The 15,404-nt window shown below is 66.5% G+C and overlaps 2 protein-coding genes across 3 annotated transcripts; both read left to right on the top strand.

Moving 5' to 3' along the window:
- The first annotated feature begins 1,770 nt into the window (after positions 1-1,770).
- On the top strand, positions 1,771-2,778 carry CRIP1 (cysteine rich protein 1). The gene is made up of 5 exons (XM_062181427.1): positions 1,771-1,881; positions 2,196-2,290; positions 2,361-2,418; positions 2,554-2,600; positions 2,677-2,778. Exons 1-4 carry the CDS (start codon positions 1,842-1,844, stop codon positions 2,592-2,594), a joined length of 234 nt encoding a protein of 77 aa, XP_062037411.1. The 5' UTR covers positions 1,771-1,841; the 3' UTR covers positions 2,595-2,600; positions 2,677-2,778.
- Positions 2,779-4,220: 1,442 nt separating this feature from the next.
- TEDC1 (tubulin epsilon and delta complex 1) lies at positions 4,221-10,407 on the top strand. Of its 2 annotated transcripts, XM_062181643.1 has the most exons (9): positions 4,221-4,391; positions 4,487-4,565; positions 5,184-5,386; positions 5,474-5,620; positions 6,835-6,933; positions 8,480-8,566; positions 8,772-8,951; positions 9,390-9,466; positions 9,758-9,986. In XM_062181643.1, exons 1-9 carry the CDS (start codon positions 4,245-4,247, stop codon positions 9,900-9,902), a joined length of 1,164 nt encoding a protein of 387 aa, XP_062037627.1. In that variant the 5' UTR covers positions 4,221-4,244; the 3' UTR covers positions 9,903-9,986. The 2 variants fall into 2 exon arrangements, with proteins under 2 accessions (XP_062037627.1, XP_062037626.1); XM_062181642.1 differs by lacking the exon at positions 9,390-9,466 and having other exon boundaries at positions 9,758-10,407.
- The last annotated feature ends 4,997 nt before the right edge of the window (positions 10,408-15,404 follow it).

Here is a 15,404-nt window from a genome sequence, read left to right as displayed (position 1 = left end):
CCGTGTGACTCCATGTGAACCAACAAACAGGGCACAGCCCAGGGCCCTTGGCCCCACTCGGCCCCCTCCCCGTGACCATGGCAACGGGAATAACAGCAGGGAAGGCAAGCATGGAGTCATCACCCCCGATTTCAAGGGGGGGCTCCCCTGGGCAGGGCACAGTGTGGAGGAAGGGGCAGGATAAGGGTGAGGGCATTGCTCCCTCTGGCCCCAGCCCAGGTCCCCGTGGTGAGCGGCTATCACGTGTGGTTGGGTGGGGCAGGAACGGATATCTGTCTTAGAGACTACACGCTTGCCCACACCCACACAGGCACGCCTGGAGGCAGCCAGACACACATGTACACGTGTGGGCGTCCAGGTGTCTGTCCCGGGAGCCCCTGGCGCACAGCGTCCTGGCAGAGGTGTGTGGAGGTGGAGGCGGCCAGGCGGCTCCTCCAGGCTGCCCTGGGCCTTGCTGGCCTCTGCCCCTGCCCTGTGGGTCTCTGCCTTGCCGTTCCCCTCTGGCTCCCTCTCCTGGGAGTCAGGGCCTTGGCTGAAGAGCGGGCTGCTGGCCTTTACTGCAGCCAGTCCAGGTGGCCCCTTTGTGCCAGGTAGGGAAGGCAGGTGGGCAGCGCTGTGCGTGGGCCTCAGGGTGGCCAGGCGAGGACAGAGCCCAGATGGGGTGGGCTCCAGTGGGCCCCGTGGAACATCTTTCTGCAGAGCTGAGGACTCCAGGCGCTATCAGGGAGAGGGGCACTCTGCCCTGGACGCGGGCGGGGCCCTTAGAGCTCCCCTCTCTCCAGGCAGGGTCTGGGGACTGCAGGCACATGGCCCTAGATCAGGCCTGGGGGCTGATGGGGGCTTCGGGAGGGTAAGCCAGGGCTGGGTGCCTGGACGGCCCCTGGGGCAGCAGAGGAGGGGGCGTTCCCTGGACAGGCCCAGAGGTGACGTTGTTTGCTCCAAATGGGTGTGTCCAGGGCAGATGAGGACACTGGTAAGGGGGCGGCAGCCGCCCTAGAAGCAGGGCCGGAGGCCCCCCGGGGGCCCTAGAGAAGGGGAAGAAGGGTCTGCAGAGGGGGGTCCTGGTTGACCACCTGCCCTGGGGAATCCACCAGGCCTGCGGGGCGGGGGAGAGGGGAGAAGGGACCCTGGGTGAGGGCCCCGGGCGGCGCTCAGCTCCAGCAGGCCAGGACAGAGGCACAGCCCCGGGCCGGTGGTCAGCCGGTCAGCCCTTGAGGGTGCAGAGGGCGGGCCGTCTCTGCCAGGCACGGGGTGGGTCAGCCTCACCTCACCTGGGTGAACTCTTCCCGTGGAGATAAGGGCTCTGCCCCCACAGCTCATCATCCCCCTCCCGCCAGGCCCAGAGTCCACCCTTCTGAACTCCCCCGGGGATATTCCCGCTGCGGCCGAGGGGGCGGGGCCCCGCGGGGCCTGGGGCGGGGCGGGCTTCCAGGAAAACGCCCCCGACCCTCTTGGTTGGGAGGGGGCAGTCAGAGCGTGCGCAGAATTTTCACATTTCAGAAGTGACCTGTCCAGCCTCTGGCAGGTGCGGGATGGGGCGGGGGCGGCTTCCTGCTCCAAGACAGCCGGCGCGGCCCGCGGTCCCTGGACGCGCCGGAGCAGCCCCGCCCTCCGGGCTCTGCGCTCGGCCCCGCGCGGTCACCCCGGGGGCGGGCGGGGACCACATGACCTTTTCTCGGCCCGTTTGCCTGGATCCGAAGTCCCCGGGGTCCAAGTCCCCGGCTCGGGGGCGGGGCGCGGGGGGCGGGTCTCCAGGGGGCGGGGTCCCGGGCCCCTGAAAGGCGCGGACCCGGCGGGACGCACCCAGTCTTGCACCACAGTTCGCTCCCGCCGCCGCCGCCATGCCCAAGTGCCCGAAGTGCGACAAGGAGGTGTACTTCGGTAAGCGCCCTGGGCGAGGAGGACCGGGGGCGCCCCGCAGGAGTGTGGCGGTGCCCTCTGCCGCCGCCGCCTCTGCTGTCTGGCTCCCGCCTCTTCTCGGGCGCGCAATGGGCAGGAGCGTGGGGCTGGGCCCGCCCGGAGCTGAGCAGAGACCGACGCCCGGGGCGCGCCAGCCGTGCAGGAAACGGAAAGTCCCCGCTGCTCCGGGGAGCGCGACCTCCCCTTGCTCCTGCTGGACTGTGGCCGGGGCAAGGGGCTGGGCTGCCGGCCGAGAGCTCCGGCCGGAGCTCAGGGGCTCCCCTGCTTCTCTGCAGCCGAGCGGGTGACCTCCCTGGGCAAGGACTGGCACCGACCCTGCCTCAAGTGTGAGAAGTGTGGGAAGACGCTGACCTCCGGGGGCCACGCCGAGGTAGGTGGGTCGGGGAGGGGGCGCGGCAGGAGCGTGGCTCTACCCTCACCGCGCGGCTCTCTCCCTGTAGCATGAAGGCAAGCCCTACTGCAACCACCCCTGCTACTCAGCCATGTTCGGACCCAAAGGTAGGCCCCCCCATGCCTGCACGGCCACCCCAGCAGCCTGCTGCCCCGCGACCCTGCGCCCGCCCTGGCCCTGAGCTGACCTGTGTCCCCGCACCCGCCCTGCGGCTGAACTGACTGCTCCCCCTGTCCCTGCAGGCTTTGGGCGCGGCGGAGCGGAGAGCCACACTTTCAAGTGACCCCAGGTACAGCCATGCAGCCTGCCCTGGAGCGGGGTCAGGTGGTGGAACCCTGCTCACTTCCCCTTGTCTGTCTGCACAGGTGGTGGAGGCCCCTTCGCCATCGCCCACTGGGCCACACCCTCGGATGCCCTGGGCTCCCGCGTGGCCCCGTATGCACTCAATAAACCTGAGCACTTGGGAAGACAGTGTGTGTGCTTGTGCGCCGAGGCATCGACACCCCAGGCCTGCCAGGACACCCGCTCGCCCTCCTGGGGCCGCCACAGGGCAGGCCCCTCCACAATCCCCAGACCCACCGAGGCATCCTGCCGCCCTGGCCGGCCACAGGGGCAGCAGGAACTCGCCAGGAGCGGATGGGCGGTCAGTGGCTTCGGAGCCACTGGGAGGAGCGGCTGCCTCCTGCCCTCTCCCCACTTCCTGCCGCCCCACCCTTGTCCCCACCCCCAGGCCAGCCTTTCTGCAGAGGCTGTGGCTCCGCCACCGCCCGAGGCCCTTAGCGCATCTCCTTCGGGGACGCCTCAGGAGGCCTTTAGCTCACGGCAGACCTGCCGCGCGGCAGTACTGCGGGGTGGTTTGGACCCGTCCTCACGGGAGCAGGAGCTGCCCAGGGTGCTCCCTGTCTTCATGGCCTTCACATCCCAGGGGTCTCAGCCCGGAGGTCTCAGCCTGGGCTTTGGTGGGTGGGCTGGAGGAGGACGCGGGGTCCCGTGCGGGCAGTGCGTGCGATCAGGGGTCCGCGGGAGTCACGTGTTTGGGACAGAGCAGGCAGGTGCTCTGGTGAGATCTGGGTTTCCCGCTGGACAGCACGGGGTCCCCAGCCCACGCCCGTGTGGCTCGCAACCTGGACTCGGAGTGACCCGTGGGGGGCTGGGCGGGGGTGCGTGCCAGCCGGAGGCAGCGCAGGGAGGGCCGCATCTGTGTCCCCAAGGCCGCGGGGTGCGATGCGGGCTGCTAGTGGGAGGGTGCCCAGAAAGACACCGCACTGCGGTGTGGACGCGGGAGAAAAACAAAGGCGGCAGGCAGGAGACACAAGGCCCGGCCAGGGGCGTGGGCGGCGGTCAGGCGCGAGGTCCCGAGCGCTTCGCGCCGCCTCCCGCCCCGCCTCGTCCCCCGCGCCGCACCGCGGAAGGGCGTCGGCCCGCGCCCCGCCCCGTGTCTGCCCTGCGGCGGCGCCCAGGCCGCCCCATGCAGGAGTCCAAGTGGGGCCTTCGCTCTCGGGCCCTTTCCGCGGCCACATGCCGGCGTGGGGTGCAGCCTTCCGGGAGCCGCTGGCCGTGCAGTCTGCGGAGTCCGCGCCCTGCGTGGAGCCGCCGCGACGCCAGGGGGCGCCCTTGGGCAGTGGCGAGGGGACGGCGGAGTAGCGTTCGGTGGGCGGGGACTGGGCGGAGCGGGCGCCGCCGCGATTGGCCCGCGAGGGCGGGCTCTTTGGAGCAGGCAGAGCCGACGGCCCCGCCCAGAGTGCGGAATGACCTACTCATAGGTCAGACTACGTAGCGCTCAAACGCCGGGGGACCGCTCACTGGGCCAGGGCCGCGGGGGCGGGTCCCAGCTGGCGCGGCGATTGGACGCAGGCACCCAGTCCGCGCGGCGATTGGTTGCCAGCCTCACCGCGACGGTGGCGGGCCCTCTGAGGCACCAGGTCCCGGCTGCATGGGGAGGCGGCGGCGCCGGGTGGCCGGGGCGGCCGGGGTCGGGGTGGGAGCCCTGCCCGAGGCCATCGCCGCGCTGAGTCAGTCGCTGCCCGCCGGACCCAGCCCCGAGGTCTTCCGCCGCGCCAAGTTCGACCGTCCGGAAGCCGTGAGAATGGCGTGGCGGGCGGCCGGGCCAGGCGGGGGCAGGGCTGGCGCAGGAGCACTTGGCTCCGCTCACCGCTCGCCCTTCGCTTTCTGCAGGCCTCCGCGCTCTGGCGGCTCCTTTTCCACGTGCTCTCGCCGCTCGGCGCGGTCGGTGCCTCGGCCTCACTCGGTCCAGGTAAACCCCACCCTCCGTCCAAGCCCCGCCCCACAAGCAGCATGGCTCCGCCCCCGGAGATTCCCGCCCTCTCGCAGAGCCCCGCCCCCGTGCGAGCCCCGCCTGCCCCGCAGAGCCCCGCCCTCGCAGAGCCCCGCCCCCGGCAAGCCTGCCCTCCCCGCAGAGCCCCGCCCCCGGCGAGCCCCGCCCCCCCGCAGAGCCCTGCCCTCTCGAAGAGCCCCGCCCCGGCGAACCCCGCCAGCCCCCGGCGAGCCCCGCCCCCCCGCAGAGCCCTGCCCTCTCGAAGAGCCCCGCCCCGATGAGCCCCGCCCTCTCGCAGAGCCCCGCCCCCGGCGAGCCCGCCCTCCCCTCAGAGCCCTGCCCTCTCGCAGAGCCCCGCCCTGGCGAGCCCCGCCCTGGCGAGCCCCGCCCTCCCCGCAGAGCGCCTCCCGCCCCTCCTAAGGGGTCTGCTGCGACCCCGGCAGCCCCTGGGCGCCTCATCCTGGCTCGCGTCCCGGCACCCCTGACTGTCTCCTCAGAGCGTGACCCCTGCTTGGGGGTCGTGTGGGGGTCTCTGGAGAGGCCGGAGTGATGTCAGCTCCAGGTGGGCGAGCCCCCTGAGCTGGTGACCTTCGGCAGAGGCGCGCGCTCGCTGGGTGAAGTCAGCACTGAGCTCCCAGGGCTACCAGAGGCCGGCGCTGGCACGACTTCCCGAGGACGGCTCCCAGGGCAGCCGGGAGCTGCTGCTGGCCCTGTCCTGGCTCCTGGCCCGCGGACCCCTCCTCGAGCGGCTGCTGGCCCAAACTCGCGTGCGGCTGGGTGACGAGGTGCCCGCGCTGGAGGTGGGTGTGGCGCGAGCGTGAGCCCCGCCCAGTCCCGCTGTGTCCACGGTCTCAGGGCCGGGCTCTGCACCTCCGTGCCCCCCGCAGTGTGAGTCCCTGGCCAGGCCTGGCCCGGCCGTGGAAGCAGAGGGCCCCGTGGACGTGCGCCGTGTGCAGTGGCTGCTGGGGAAGCTGCGGTTGCGGTGGCGAGGCCTGGCCTCCGGGCAGCAGGAGCAGAGCGCCCTCCTGAGCAAGGTAGGCCCGCGGGCCAGCTCCGTGTGGGCGTGGCCTGCGGCTGCTGGGGCCCAGGACTTTGCAGAGCTGGGCAGTGGGGAGCAGGTGTCCAGGGGGCAAGCTGGAAGCGGGGTGTCAGCGAGCCCATGGGGTCTTTGTTTTTGAAGATTTATTTATTTGAAAGGCAGAGTTAGAGAGAGAAATCTTCCACCTGCTGGCTCACTGCCCAGATGGCCACCTCGGCTGGAGCTGGGTCAGGTGGAAGCCAGGAGCCAGGAGCTTCTTCCGGGTCTCCCACACACGTGTGCACAGGTCCAAATCTCTGGCCCATCCTCCACTGCTTTCCAGGCCATAGCAGGGAGCTGGATCGGAAGTAGAGCAGCCGGGACTTGAACCCGTGCCCACAGGTGGCGGCTTTACTTGCTGCGCCACAGCGCCGGCCCATGAGGTCGGCCTTTATAAAGAGTTATTTACTTATTTGAACAGCAGAGCAACAGAGAGAGAGAGAGAGAGAGAGAGAGAGAGAAAGAGAAGGAGATTTTCCATTTCTGGCTCACTCCTGGACTAGGCCAGGTGAATTCAGGTGGGTGCAGGAACCTGGATTGGAACAGAGGAGCCGGGACCCGAAGCGGCGCTTCACTGTGGGTGGGGGTGACCCGCTGGTCACAGCCCCTGCCCCTGGGCTGCCACCTCCTACCCAGAAGTTGCTCGCTTGGAGTGGGCACCCCTCCCCCACCGCAGCCCTGGGGGTTGCTGATGTGGGGTGACAGACTCCTCTGGGTGCAGCTGCAGGGGCACCGGTGCCCAGGGGTGTGCCTGGTGTGCCGTGAGGGCTGCCGGGCACAGTGCCCTGCTCCTGGCCTTGGCTGCAGCCGCTCCGCCTCGCAGAGCCTGCCTCCCGTTAACCTGTGCTTCACCTCTCTGGGGGTCCCCCTGCCTCCAGGTGCCCCCCTGCCCCCAGGGCTGCCTGGCCAGAGGCTGTGCTTCCCCTGAGGCCTGTGAGGGCCTTAGAGACTGGCGCTCCCTGAGCCCAGGGCGAAGCACTGTGCCCGGCCGTGCCCTGGCACTCCCCAGGGAACTGTGGGGTGGGGTTGCGGGCGCCCTCTCCAGCCTAGGCCAGCACCAGTGAAACGGTGGGCCCTCTGGACCCTGTCTCCTCCCCTGGGGGTGAGGGGGTCTCCGAAGGCTGGGGAGGGGCCACCCCCTCAGGCTAGCGTTTGCACCGGCTGTTTCAGATCCACGGATACACCCACAGCTGCCACGGCAACCACAGCCTCGGCCATCTGTCTGTCACGGAAGCAGAGGCGCTCAGAGACCCAGAGAATGGCCGGCAGGTGCGGGCTGGCCGGGGGCAGCAGGGCGGCCAGGGAGGACGAGCGTGGCTGTCGGGCTTCGAGCTGTGGGTGTCCCTGTGTCTGCCACACTCGTCAATGCCACCCACATTCCTGTCTGTCACGCTCGCCGATGTCACTCATGTCCCTGTGTCTGCCACACTCGCCGATGTCACTCATGTCCCTGTGTCTCTGTCACGCTTGCCAATGTCACCCATGTCCCTGTGTCTGCCACACTCGCCGATGTCACTCATGTCCCTGTGTCTGCCACACTCGCCGATGTCACCCATGTCCCTGTGTCTCTGCCACACTCGCCGATGTCACCCATGTCCCTGTGTCTGCCACACTTGCCAATGTCACCGATGTCCCTGTCTCTACCACACTTGCCGATGTCACCCATGTCCCTGTGTCTGCCACACTTGCCAATGTCACCGATGTCCCTGTCTCTACCACACTCGCCGATGTCACCCATGTCCCTGTGTCTCTGCCACACTCGCCGATGTCACCCATGTCCCTGTGTCTGCCACACTCGCCAATGTCACCGATGTCCCTGTGTCTGTGCCACACTCGCCGATGTCATGCATGTCCCTGTCTCTGCCACACTCGCTGTCATTGCTGCCGTGGGCCATGCAAGTGTCCATGGGCCCCTCCTGCTCCGTGGACCTCCTGCGCTTGTGGGGTGCAGAGCAGAGGCTGTGCACAGGCGAGGCCTGAGGTGGGAGTGAGCCTGTGTGGGGGCCCTGGTGTGGGTGTACACGCTGGGTCTGAGGTGGGAGTGAGCCTGTGTGGGGGCCCTGGTGTGGGTGTACACGCTGGGTCTGAGGTGGGAGTGAGCCTGTGTGGGGGCCCTGGTGTGGGTGTACACGCTGGGTCTGAGGTGGGAGTGAGCCTGTGTGGGGGCCCTGGTGTGGGTGCACAGGTGGGGTCTGAGGTGGGAGTGAGCCTGTGTGGGGGCCCTGGTGTGGGTGCACAGGCCAGGCCTGAGGTGGGAGTGAGCCTGTGTGGAAGGCTCTGGTGTGGGCAGGGACGGCCATGTCACCCAGCACCTCTCGTCTGGAAGGAAGGTCCGTGTTCTGTGCAGAGCCACAGGGAGGTGCTAACCAGGGGAGGGGCTGGGGGCGTGGCTGCAGGCGGATGGTGGCCAGGCACCAAGTGCTGCCGCGGGTACACTGTGCTGGGCCAGCAGCATGGGCTGCATGGCAGCTCCCAGCCCCCACCCCCATCTTCCCACAGCCCCTGGGTGCCGTCCCGTCAGCAGGGGATGGGGGGTGTTCTGGACCTAGCCCCAACCCGGGGGACTCACAGCAGGGGCAGCGTGGGGGGCCATAGGGGGGCCCAGAGGGGAGGCCCAGCTCTGGCCAGCTGGTTGGGTGGGGCCACCTCACTGCAGGAAGGACCCTGGGGCCCACAGGGAGACTGCTCAGCTGGCCACCGGTCAGCTAGCCTGGTGTGCAGAAGCGGGGGCTGGAGGGGCGCGTGGGCAAGATCCTGGGGCTGTCCTGTCTGTGCTGGGCGGTGTGAGGTCTCGCCCGGCTGTGTCTCTTGGCAGCTGCTGCAGGCGCTGGAGAGTGAGAATGCGCGCCTGGAGGCGGCCGTGCGGTGGCGAGCCTGCGAGCTGGTCTACTGGCAGTGGATGGTGAGGAAGCCCCGCCCCCACAGGGACCCACCCCTCAGTGATGCCCATGGGGGGCACCTCTGAGGAGGCCGTGGGCTTGTCAGGGTCTGTGGCCTCTGCACCTGCTGGGTAACTGGCCTTGGGGGCCACCTCTGTCCCCTGGGCTCTGGGTCCTCGTCCCTGCTGGCTGCCCTGCGAGCACTTGGTCACAAGGGTCTCTCTGCAGGACACCGTCCTGGGCTCCTGCCCCCTGGAGGTCCCCGCCGCAGCCTCACAGCCCACGTTTCTGCCCAGGATCCCTGAGCACAGGATCAGCGAGTTGGAGCTGGTGGCACGGGAGCTGCAGGGCCTGCAGGAGGCGCTGCGGGAGGCAGCGGAACCCAGGCGCGCGGCCTGGCAGGCCAGGGTGAGCCCCTTCTGGGTGGGGTTGGAGCGCTTGGACTGTGCCCTTATTTTTTGTTTTTATTTGAGAGGTGTAGAGACAGAGACAGGTGGAGACTGACAGGGCACTCCCATCTGTGGGGTCGTTCCCTAAATGCTGGCAGTGATCTGAGCTGGGAGCTTGGCACCCAGTCTCCCACTGGGGCGGCAGGGTCCCAACCACTAGGGCCATCACCACCGCCTCCCAGGTAGCAGGAAGCTGGAGCCAGGAGTGGAGCCAGCATCCTACCCTGGCGCTCTGGTGTGGTTCATGGCTGGGCCGGACCCCGGCGCTTCGTTGGCATCTTAGTCACCAGGCTAAGCAGCTGCGGTGGGAGTCCCTGCCACCCCCACGGTGCCTGCCCTGGTGTGGGGTCTGAGCCCCTCCAGCAGGTCCTCCAGTGCTGTCTGTGGGCCTGGCCAGGCCACGTCTGCTGCTGGTGGTCACTCCTCCCCCTCGGCTGTGGCCTGCTGGAGCCAGGCTGGTGCTCACAGCCCACAGTGAGTTGGGGCTTAGCAGGTGGTCCTGGGGAGACCTGAGGCCAGAGGTTGGGGACCCTATCCCTGCTGGGATCCAGGGGTCCCAGGGACCGGCTACTGCTGGCTTAGGGTAGAGCAGAGCCTGGGGTGGGGGCCCTTTAGCGCCGGCCCACAGTCCATCTGCTGGCCTCCAGGAGGGAGGTGAGGGCTGAGCAGGGGAGCTGTGGGGCTGCAGGGTGGCCGGGTCCAGTCGCTGGGGCCGGGGGAGTGTTGGGCTTGCTGGGGTCCACTGAGCCCGGCGTCCTGTTGCAGGTTGGCGGCCAGGGCCAGGGGCTGCGGGGGAGCTTCTCTCGGCGGACCGTGCAGGAGGCCGTGCAGCAGCAGCTCGCAGCCCTGCAGCGGTCCTGGGAGCAAGACCCTGGCCCTGCCTGGCCCCTTGGGCCCCACCGGCTGGTGAGAAGCAGAGACGGGACAGCAGCAGGTCAGGGCCTGCAGGCAGCAGAGGTCATCGAGATGCTAAGGAGCCAGGAGGCCTGCCTGGAAGCGGCACTGCGCCAACTCCAGGGCCAGTGTCGGCAGGAGCTGGCCAGGCTGGCAGGAGCCCTGCCTGCCCTTGTCTGGATCCCACCGCCTGGACGCTGAGGGCCCGCAGTCCTGGCCGCCTCGTGTGGGCGTCAGGAGCAGAGACGGGGCAGCAGCTGTCCTGAGTGGCCAGCAGCACCCCGGAGGGCGTGGGCTGGGCCCCAGGAGTGGGTGGAGACTTGCCTGGGGTCTGAGCACTGAGGGTCTGTGGGAGGGACTCGGAAATAAATGGTAGGGGCCTCCCTGTGCAGGAGGCCCCGGCCCTTGCTGCCCCCCTTCTCAGGTTCTCTGGGGGTCAGGGTGCGAGCCGAGCACAGGCCCCGGGAGGCAGCCCCAGGGCAGTGCTGGCTGGGGCGGGCAGGGTGCAGGGAGCTCCTGCAGCACAGGGTGTATTAGGCCCTCAGCACCCAGCACAGGCCTCCCCTGGGTGGGACGGTTTGGACAACCCATCTCACCGCACACCTGGGACATTGATGGGCCTGGTATGTGGGTGCACTGGGCTGGCGGCTGTGTGGGTGCACTGGGGTGGGGTGGAGGTGGGGGTGGGTGGCTGTGTGGGTGCACGGGGGCGGGGGTGCGGGCGGGCGGCTGTGTGGGTGCACTGGGGCGGGGGCGGGTGGCTGTGTGGGTGTACTGGGGTGGGGTGGGTTGGGGGTGGGTGGCTGTGTGGGTGCACGGGGGCGGGGACAGGGGCTGACGGCTGTGTGGGTGCACTGGGGTGGGGTGGGCGGCTGTGTTCTTCCTGGGTGGTGCCTGTGGACAGAGGGGCTTTATTCCCGAGGCTGCCTGGTGAGCCCAGCGCAGCTGTGACAAAGGCTGCTCTGTGTGGGGATACAGCCTTCGGGCACTGCAGACCCTCTGGGAACACTGTCTTGCAGGCTCGGCGGCTGCCTATGCCCCCTGGAGTATGGGCATGGGTTTCAGCCTCCTTCTTCCCTGGGGTGGACGCGTGGTGCAGCCCAGCTTCTGGCTGTCCGTCCCTGGGCACAGGTCTCAGGAGCACCGGGTCGCAGGGGCCGGGGGGCCTGTGCCATACTCCTTGCCCTGGAGCCCTGCCCCCAGCTCTCCTTGCCCCTTCTGCCCGTGGACTCCAGCTCTGCTCCAGGCCCTGGACACGGCCTTGGGCCTGACTCGCAGCACCTGCCTTGCCTTTGAGCCCCTGCCTGCCATAAGCTGGCACGCCTGGCCCTGAGAACCTGTTTACAGAGTCCCAGTGCATGCTCCAGCCTGTGGCCTGCACAGGGGCACGCGTGTGCGTGTGTGTGTGTGTGCCTGCTCCTGCGGGACCTGAGCTGCTGCCGAGGGAGGTGCCGCGGCCCCAGGGCGTGACCTCAGTGTTCCGCGCCAGTCTGGGCCCCAGGGAAGCCCCACGTCCAGGCCTATGGGGCTTCTCTCCCAGGCTGCCCTGGACCTTGCCCAGGGCCTTCATCTCAGAGTCCACCATCGTCACAGTTGCTCCCACTGCCCAGCCCCTGGAACCTCCTGTTCAGGTCACAGCACCTTGGTCCCTTCCTGCCATCTGGCACAGCTGGTTCCAGGGCCCCACACGGATCAGGCTGGATGCCCACAGGTGCCAGGCCCAGCAGTGGGCAGTGGGCCCCGCCCCCTGGATGGGCGGACACCCCTGGAGGAGGGCGCAGCGTCCCACGTGTGTCCGCACAGAGATGCGCGAGCAGACACCCGAGCCGGGAGCTGCCGAGGACCAGGTGCACTGACTGCAAACGAAGCTCAAAGGACTTGGTCCCCTCCAAACTGGCACTTTGAGTTTTTGCTTCTTTGCTTTTGTTTTTAAAGATTTATTTATTTGTTTGAAAGGCAGAGTTACAAGAGGCAGAGAGAGAGAGGTCTTCCATCCGCTGGTTCACTCCCCAGTTGGCCGCAACGGCTGGAGCTGCGCCAACCCGAAGCCAGGAGCCAGGAGCTGCTTCTGGGTCTCCCGCATGGGTGCAGGGGCCCAAGGACTTGGGCCATCTTCTACTGTTTTCCCAGGCCATAGCAGAGAGCTGGATTGGAAGTGGAGCAGCCGGGACTTGAACCGGCGCCTATATGGGATGCTGGCGCTGCAGGTGGCAGCTTTACCTGCTACACCACAGCGCTGGCACTTTGTTTTTTTTTTTTTTTTAATTTTTTTAAAATTTTTTTTTTTATTTTTGACAGGCAGAGTGGACAGTGAGAGAGAGACAGAGAGAAAGGTCTTCCTTTTGCCGTTGGTTCACCCTCCAATGGCCACCGCGGTAGGCGTGCTGCGGCCGGCGCACCGCGCCGATCTGATGGCAGGAGCCAGGTGCTTCTCCTGGTCTCCCATGTGGTGCAGGGCCCATCCTCCACTGCACTCCCTGGCCACAGCAGAGAGCTGGCCTGGAAGAGGGGCAACCGGGACAGGATCGGTGCCCCGACCGGGACTAGAACCCGGTGTGCCGGCGCCGCTAGGCGGAGGATTAGCCTAGTGAGCCGTGGCGCCGGCTGTTTTTTTTTTTTTTTTTTTTTTGATAGGCAGAGTGGATAGAGAGAGAGAGAGAGAGAGAAAGGTCTTCCTTTTTGCCGTTGGTTCACCCTCTAATGGCCGCTGTGGCCGGCGCATTGTACTGATCTGAAGCCAGGAGCCAGGTGCTTCTCCTGGTCTCCCATGCGGGTGCAGGGCCCAAGGACTTGGGCCATCCTCCACTGCCTTCCCGGGCCATAGCAGAGAGCTGGCCTGGAAGAGGGGCAACCGGGATAGAATCTGGCGCCCCAACCGGGACTAGAACCCGGTGTGCCGGCACTGCAAGGCAGAGGATTAGCCTGTTAAGCCACGGCGCCGGCGGCACTTTGGTTTTAAAGCAACAGTAAATGAAAACAAAGGTTAAAGCAGATTATTTGACGTCTGATGGTCACTTCTTGGTCTCCGCAGGCCCCTCCCAGCAGGTTAGGATCGACTTCACGTGGTGGGGGCTGGCCTTGGCACTGGGCAGGCTCTGTGGACGGCCGGCCTGGCCAGGACCAGGGCCTCAGAGGCCTCCTGCAGCTGCACCTCCCCACAGATGCCCAGCCAGTGACCACCGTGCCCCACTGGTGTCCAGCTGTGGTTGTTTTTTGGTTTGTTTTTAATATGAAAGGAAGAGCAATGGAGCCCTTCTACCCACTGGCTCACTCCCCAGTAACTAATGGGCGGGACTGACCCAGGGATGAAGCTGGGAGCCAGGAGCTCCACCCAGGTCCCCCATGGTGGCAGCGGCCCTAGTACAGGAGTCCTGAAGGCCGCCTTCCAGGGCGCATATTGTGGGCCGGGAGCTGGAAGTGGGAGCGGAGTGCGGCATTGAACCCACGCCCTCTGACGAGGGACATGGTGTCCAGCTGTGTCGTCATCACCAGGCCTGCCCAGGAGCTGTGTTTTTAAGTGGACTTTTGGAGAAATTTGGTTGGTGGGACACCGTGGGCTGTGGATAACTCACAGGGAGCTTCTGCCCAGGTCCACGGCCCCGTCCACCCGTGTGCTCCCGAGCAGCTGTGGCCAGCCTGGGGTCTCATGGCCCTGCTTTTGTGCGTCAGTCCCAGCCCCTCTGCGGCCTCTGTCCCGCCCTGGCCACACTTGACCTGTTCCTTTGCCTTCCAAGAGAGGGCCCACGGGAGCCGGTGGAGGGGCAGCCCCTGTCCTGGCAGGAGGCTGTGGGAGGCCAGAGTGGCCCAGAGGAGGCCGCAGAAGTGCAGGAAGCTGGTGCCTGCTGTGCTGCCGCTTCCACGACCCCAGCTGCCCCCGAGTGGGGCGGGGCTGGCTGGGGAGCGGCAGGGCCTGGGGGTGCAGCCTGGAGTCCCGGGAGGAGGGAGGGGGGAGGCCTTCGGGCACCAGCACTGTGCCTGTCACCCAAGAAGGGAGGGACTGGGGGCCTTGCCAGACTGCAGGAAAGGTCAGAAAAGACCGAAGAGTGCTGGTCAGGGGCCCCAGGGCCTCTTCCTGGAGGGCACTGATTTGGGCAGGATCAGGCCCCGGGGGTCACACCCACAGGTTCGGGCTCAAGAGAGGACTGTTGCTAGCATCTGGGGAGTGAACCAGTGGGTGGAGGAACTCTGTGTCTCTTCCTTTCAAACGAATACAATTTTTTTTTTAAAGATTTGTTTTATTTATTTGAAAGACAGTTAAAAAGAGAGGTTGAGACAGAGAGAGGTCCTCCATCCTCTGGTTCACTCCCCAGATGGCCACAACAGCTGGAGCTGCGCCGATCTGAAGCCAGGAGCCAGGAGCTTCTTCTGGGTCTCCCATGCAGGTCCCGGGGCCCAAGGACTTGGGCCATCTTCTACTGCTTTCCCAGGCCATAGCAGAGAGCTGGATCGGAAGTGGAGCAGCTGGGACTCCAACTCGCATCCATATGGGATGCTAAATGCCAGGGCTTTAACCCGCTGCGCCACAGTGCTGGCCCCTCAAACAAATACAATTTAAAAACATGAATCGTTTATTTCTGTGGGTGCCAGTTTGAGTCCCGGCTGCTCCACTTCCAATCCGGCTCTCTGCTATGGCCTGGGAAAGCAGCAGAAGATGACCCAAGTGCTTGGGCCCCTGCATCCATGCGGGAGACCCGGAGGAAGCTCCTGGCTCCTGGCTTCGGACCGGCACAGCTCTGGCTGTTGCAGCCAATTGGAGAGTAAACCAGCAGATGGGAGACCTCCCTTTCTCTCTCTCTCTCTCTCTCTCTCTCTCTTCCTCTCTGCCTCTCCTTCTCTCTGTGTAGCTCTGACTTTAAAATAAATAAATAAATCTTAAAAAAAACAAGGCAGAGTTACAGAGAGAGCGCGAGCTTCCATCTGTGGGTTCACCTTCCCCTCCCGCCATGGCCACCACGGCCGGGGCTGGGCCAGGGCTTCTTGCAGGTCTCCCGTGGGTGCAGGGCCGACGAGAGCCGTCCTCGGCTGCTTTCCCAGGCCGTCAGCAGGGAGCTGGGTCGGAAGTGCAGCAGCTGCTGGCAGGAGGCTGGCACTGTCTTGTTTCCTTTTTTCTTTTTTAAGATTTATTTACTTATTTGAAAGAGATATCTAGAGAGAGAGCTCTCCATCTGCTGGCTCACTCCCCAGATGGGCATAACTGCAGGCCCAGGCCCAGGCCCAGGCCCCAGCCTGGAGCCTGGAACCCTGGGCGCAGGGGCCCTAGCACTGGGCCATCTTCCTCGGCTTTCCCAGGCCGCCAGCAGGGAGCTGGGTTGGGATAGGAACAGCTGGGACTCCGGCTGGCACCAGCACCCATGTGGGATGCCGGCGTCACAGGCAGCCTCCCTCCCCACCACGCTGCAGTGCCGGCCTGGAACAGAGGCTTGGTTTTCCCGTTAAGCAGCCTCGTATTTTTAGGGTTGCTGTCTCTCTGTGTCTCATTAAACACTTTTTCCAACACAAGGTCCTAGAGACCTGTGGT

The sequence above is a fragment of the Lepus europaeus genome, chromosome 22, assembly GCF_033115175.1.
Source record: "Lepus europaeus isolate LE1 chromosome 22, mLepTim1.pri, whole genome shotgun sequence".
Classification (NCBI taxonomy): Eukaryota; Metazoa; Chordata; class Mammalia; order Lagomorpha; family Leporidae; genus Lepus; species Lepus europaeus.
The sequence above is the reverse complement of the archived record's forward strand: the minus strand, read 5'-3'. Positions and strand labels throughout refer to the sequence as shown.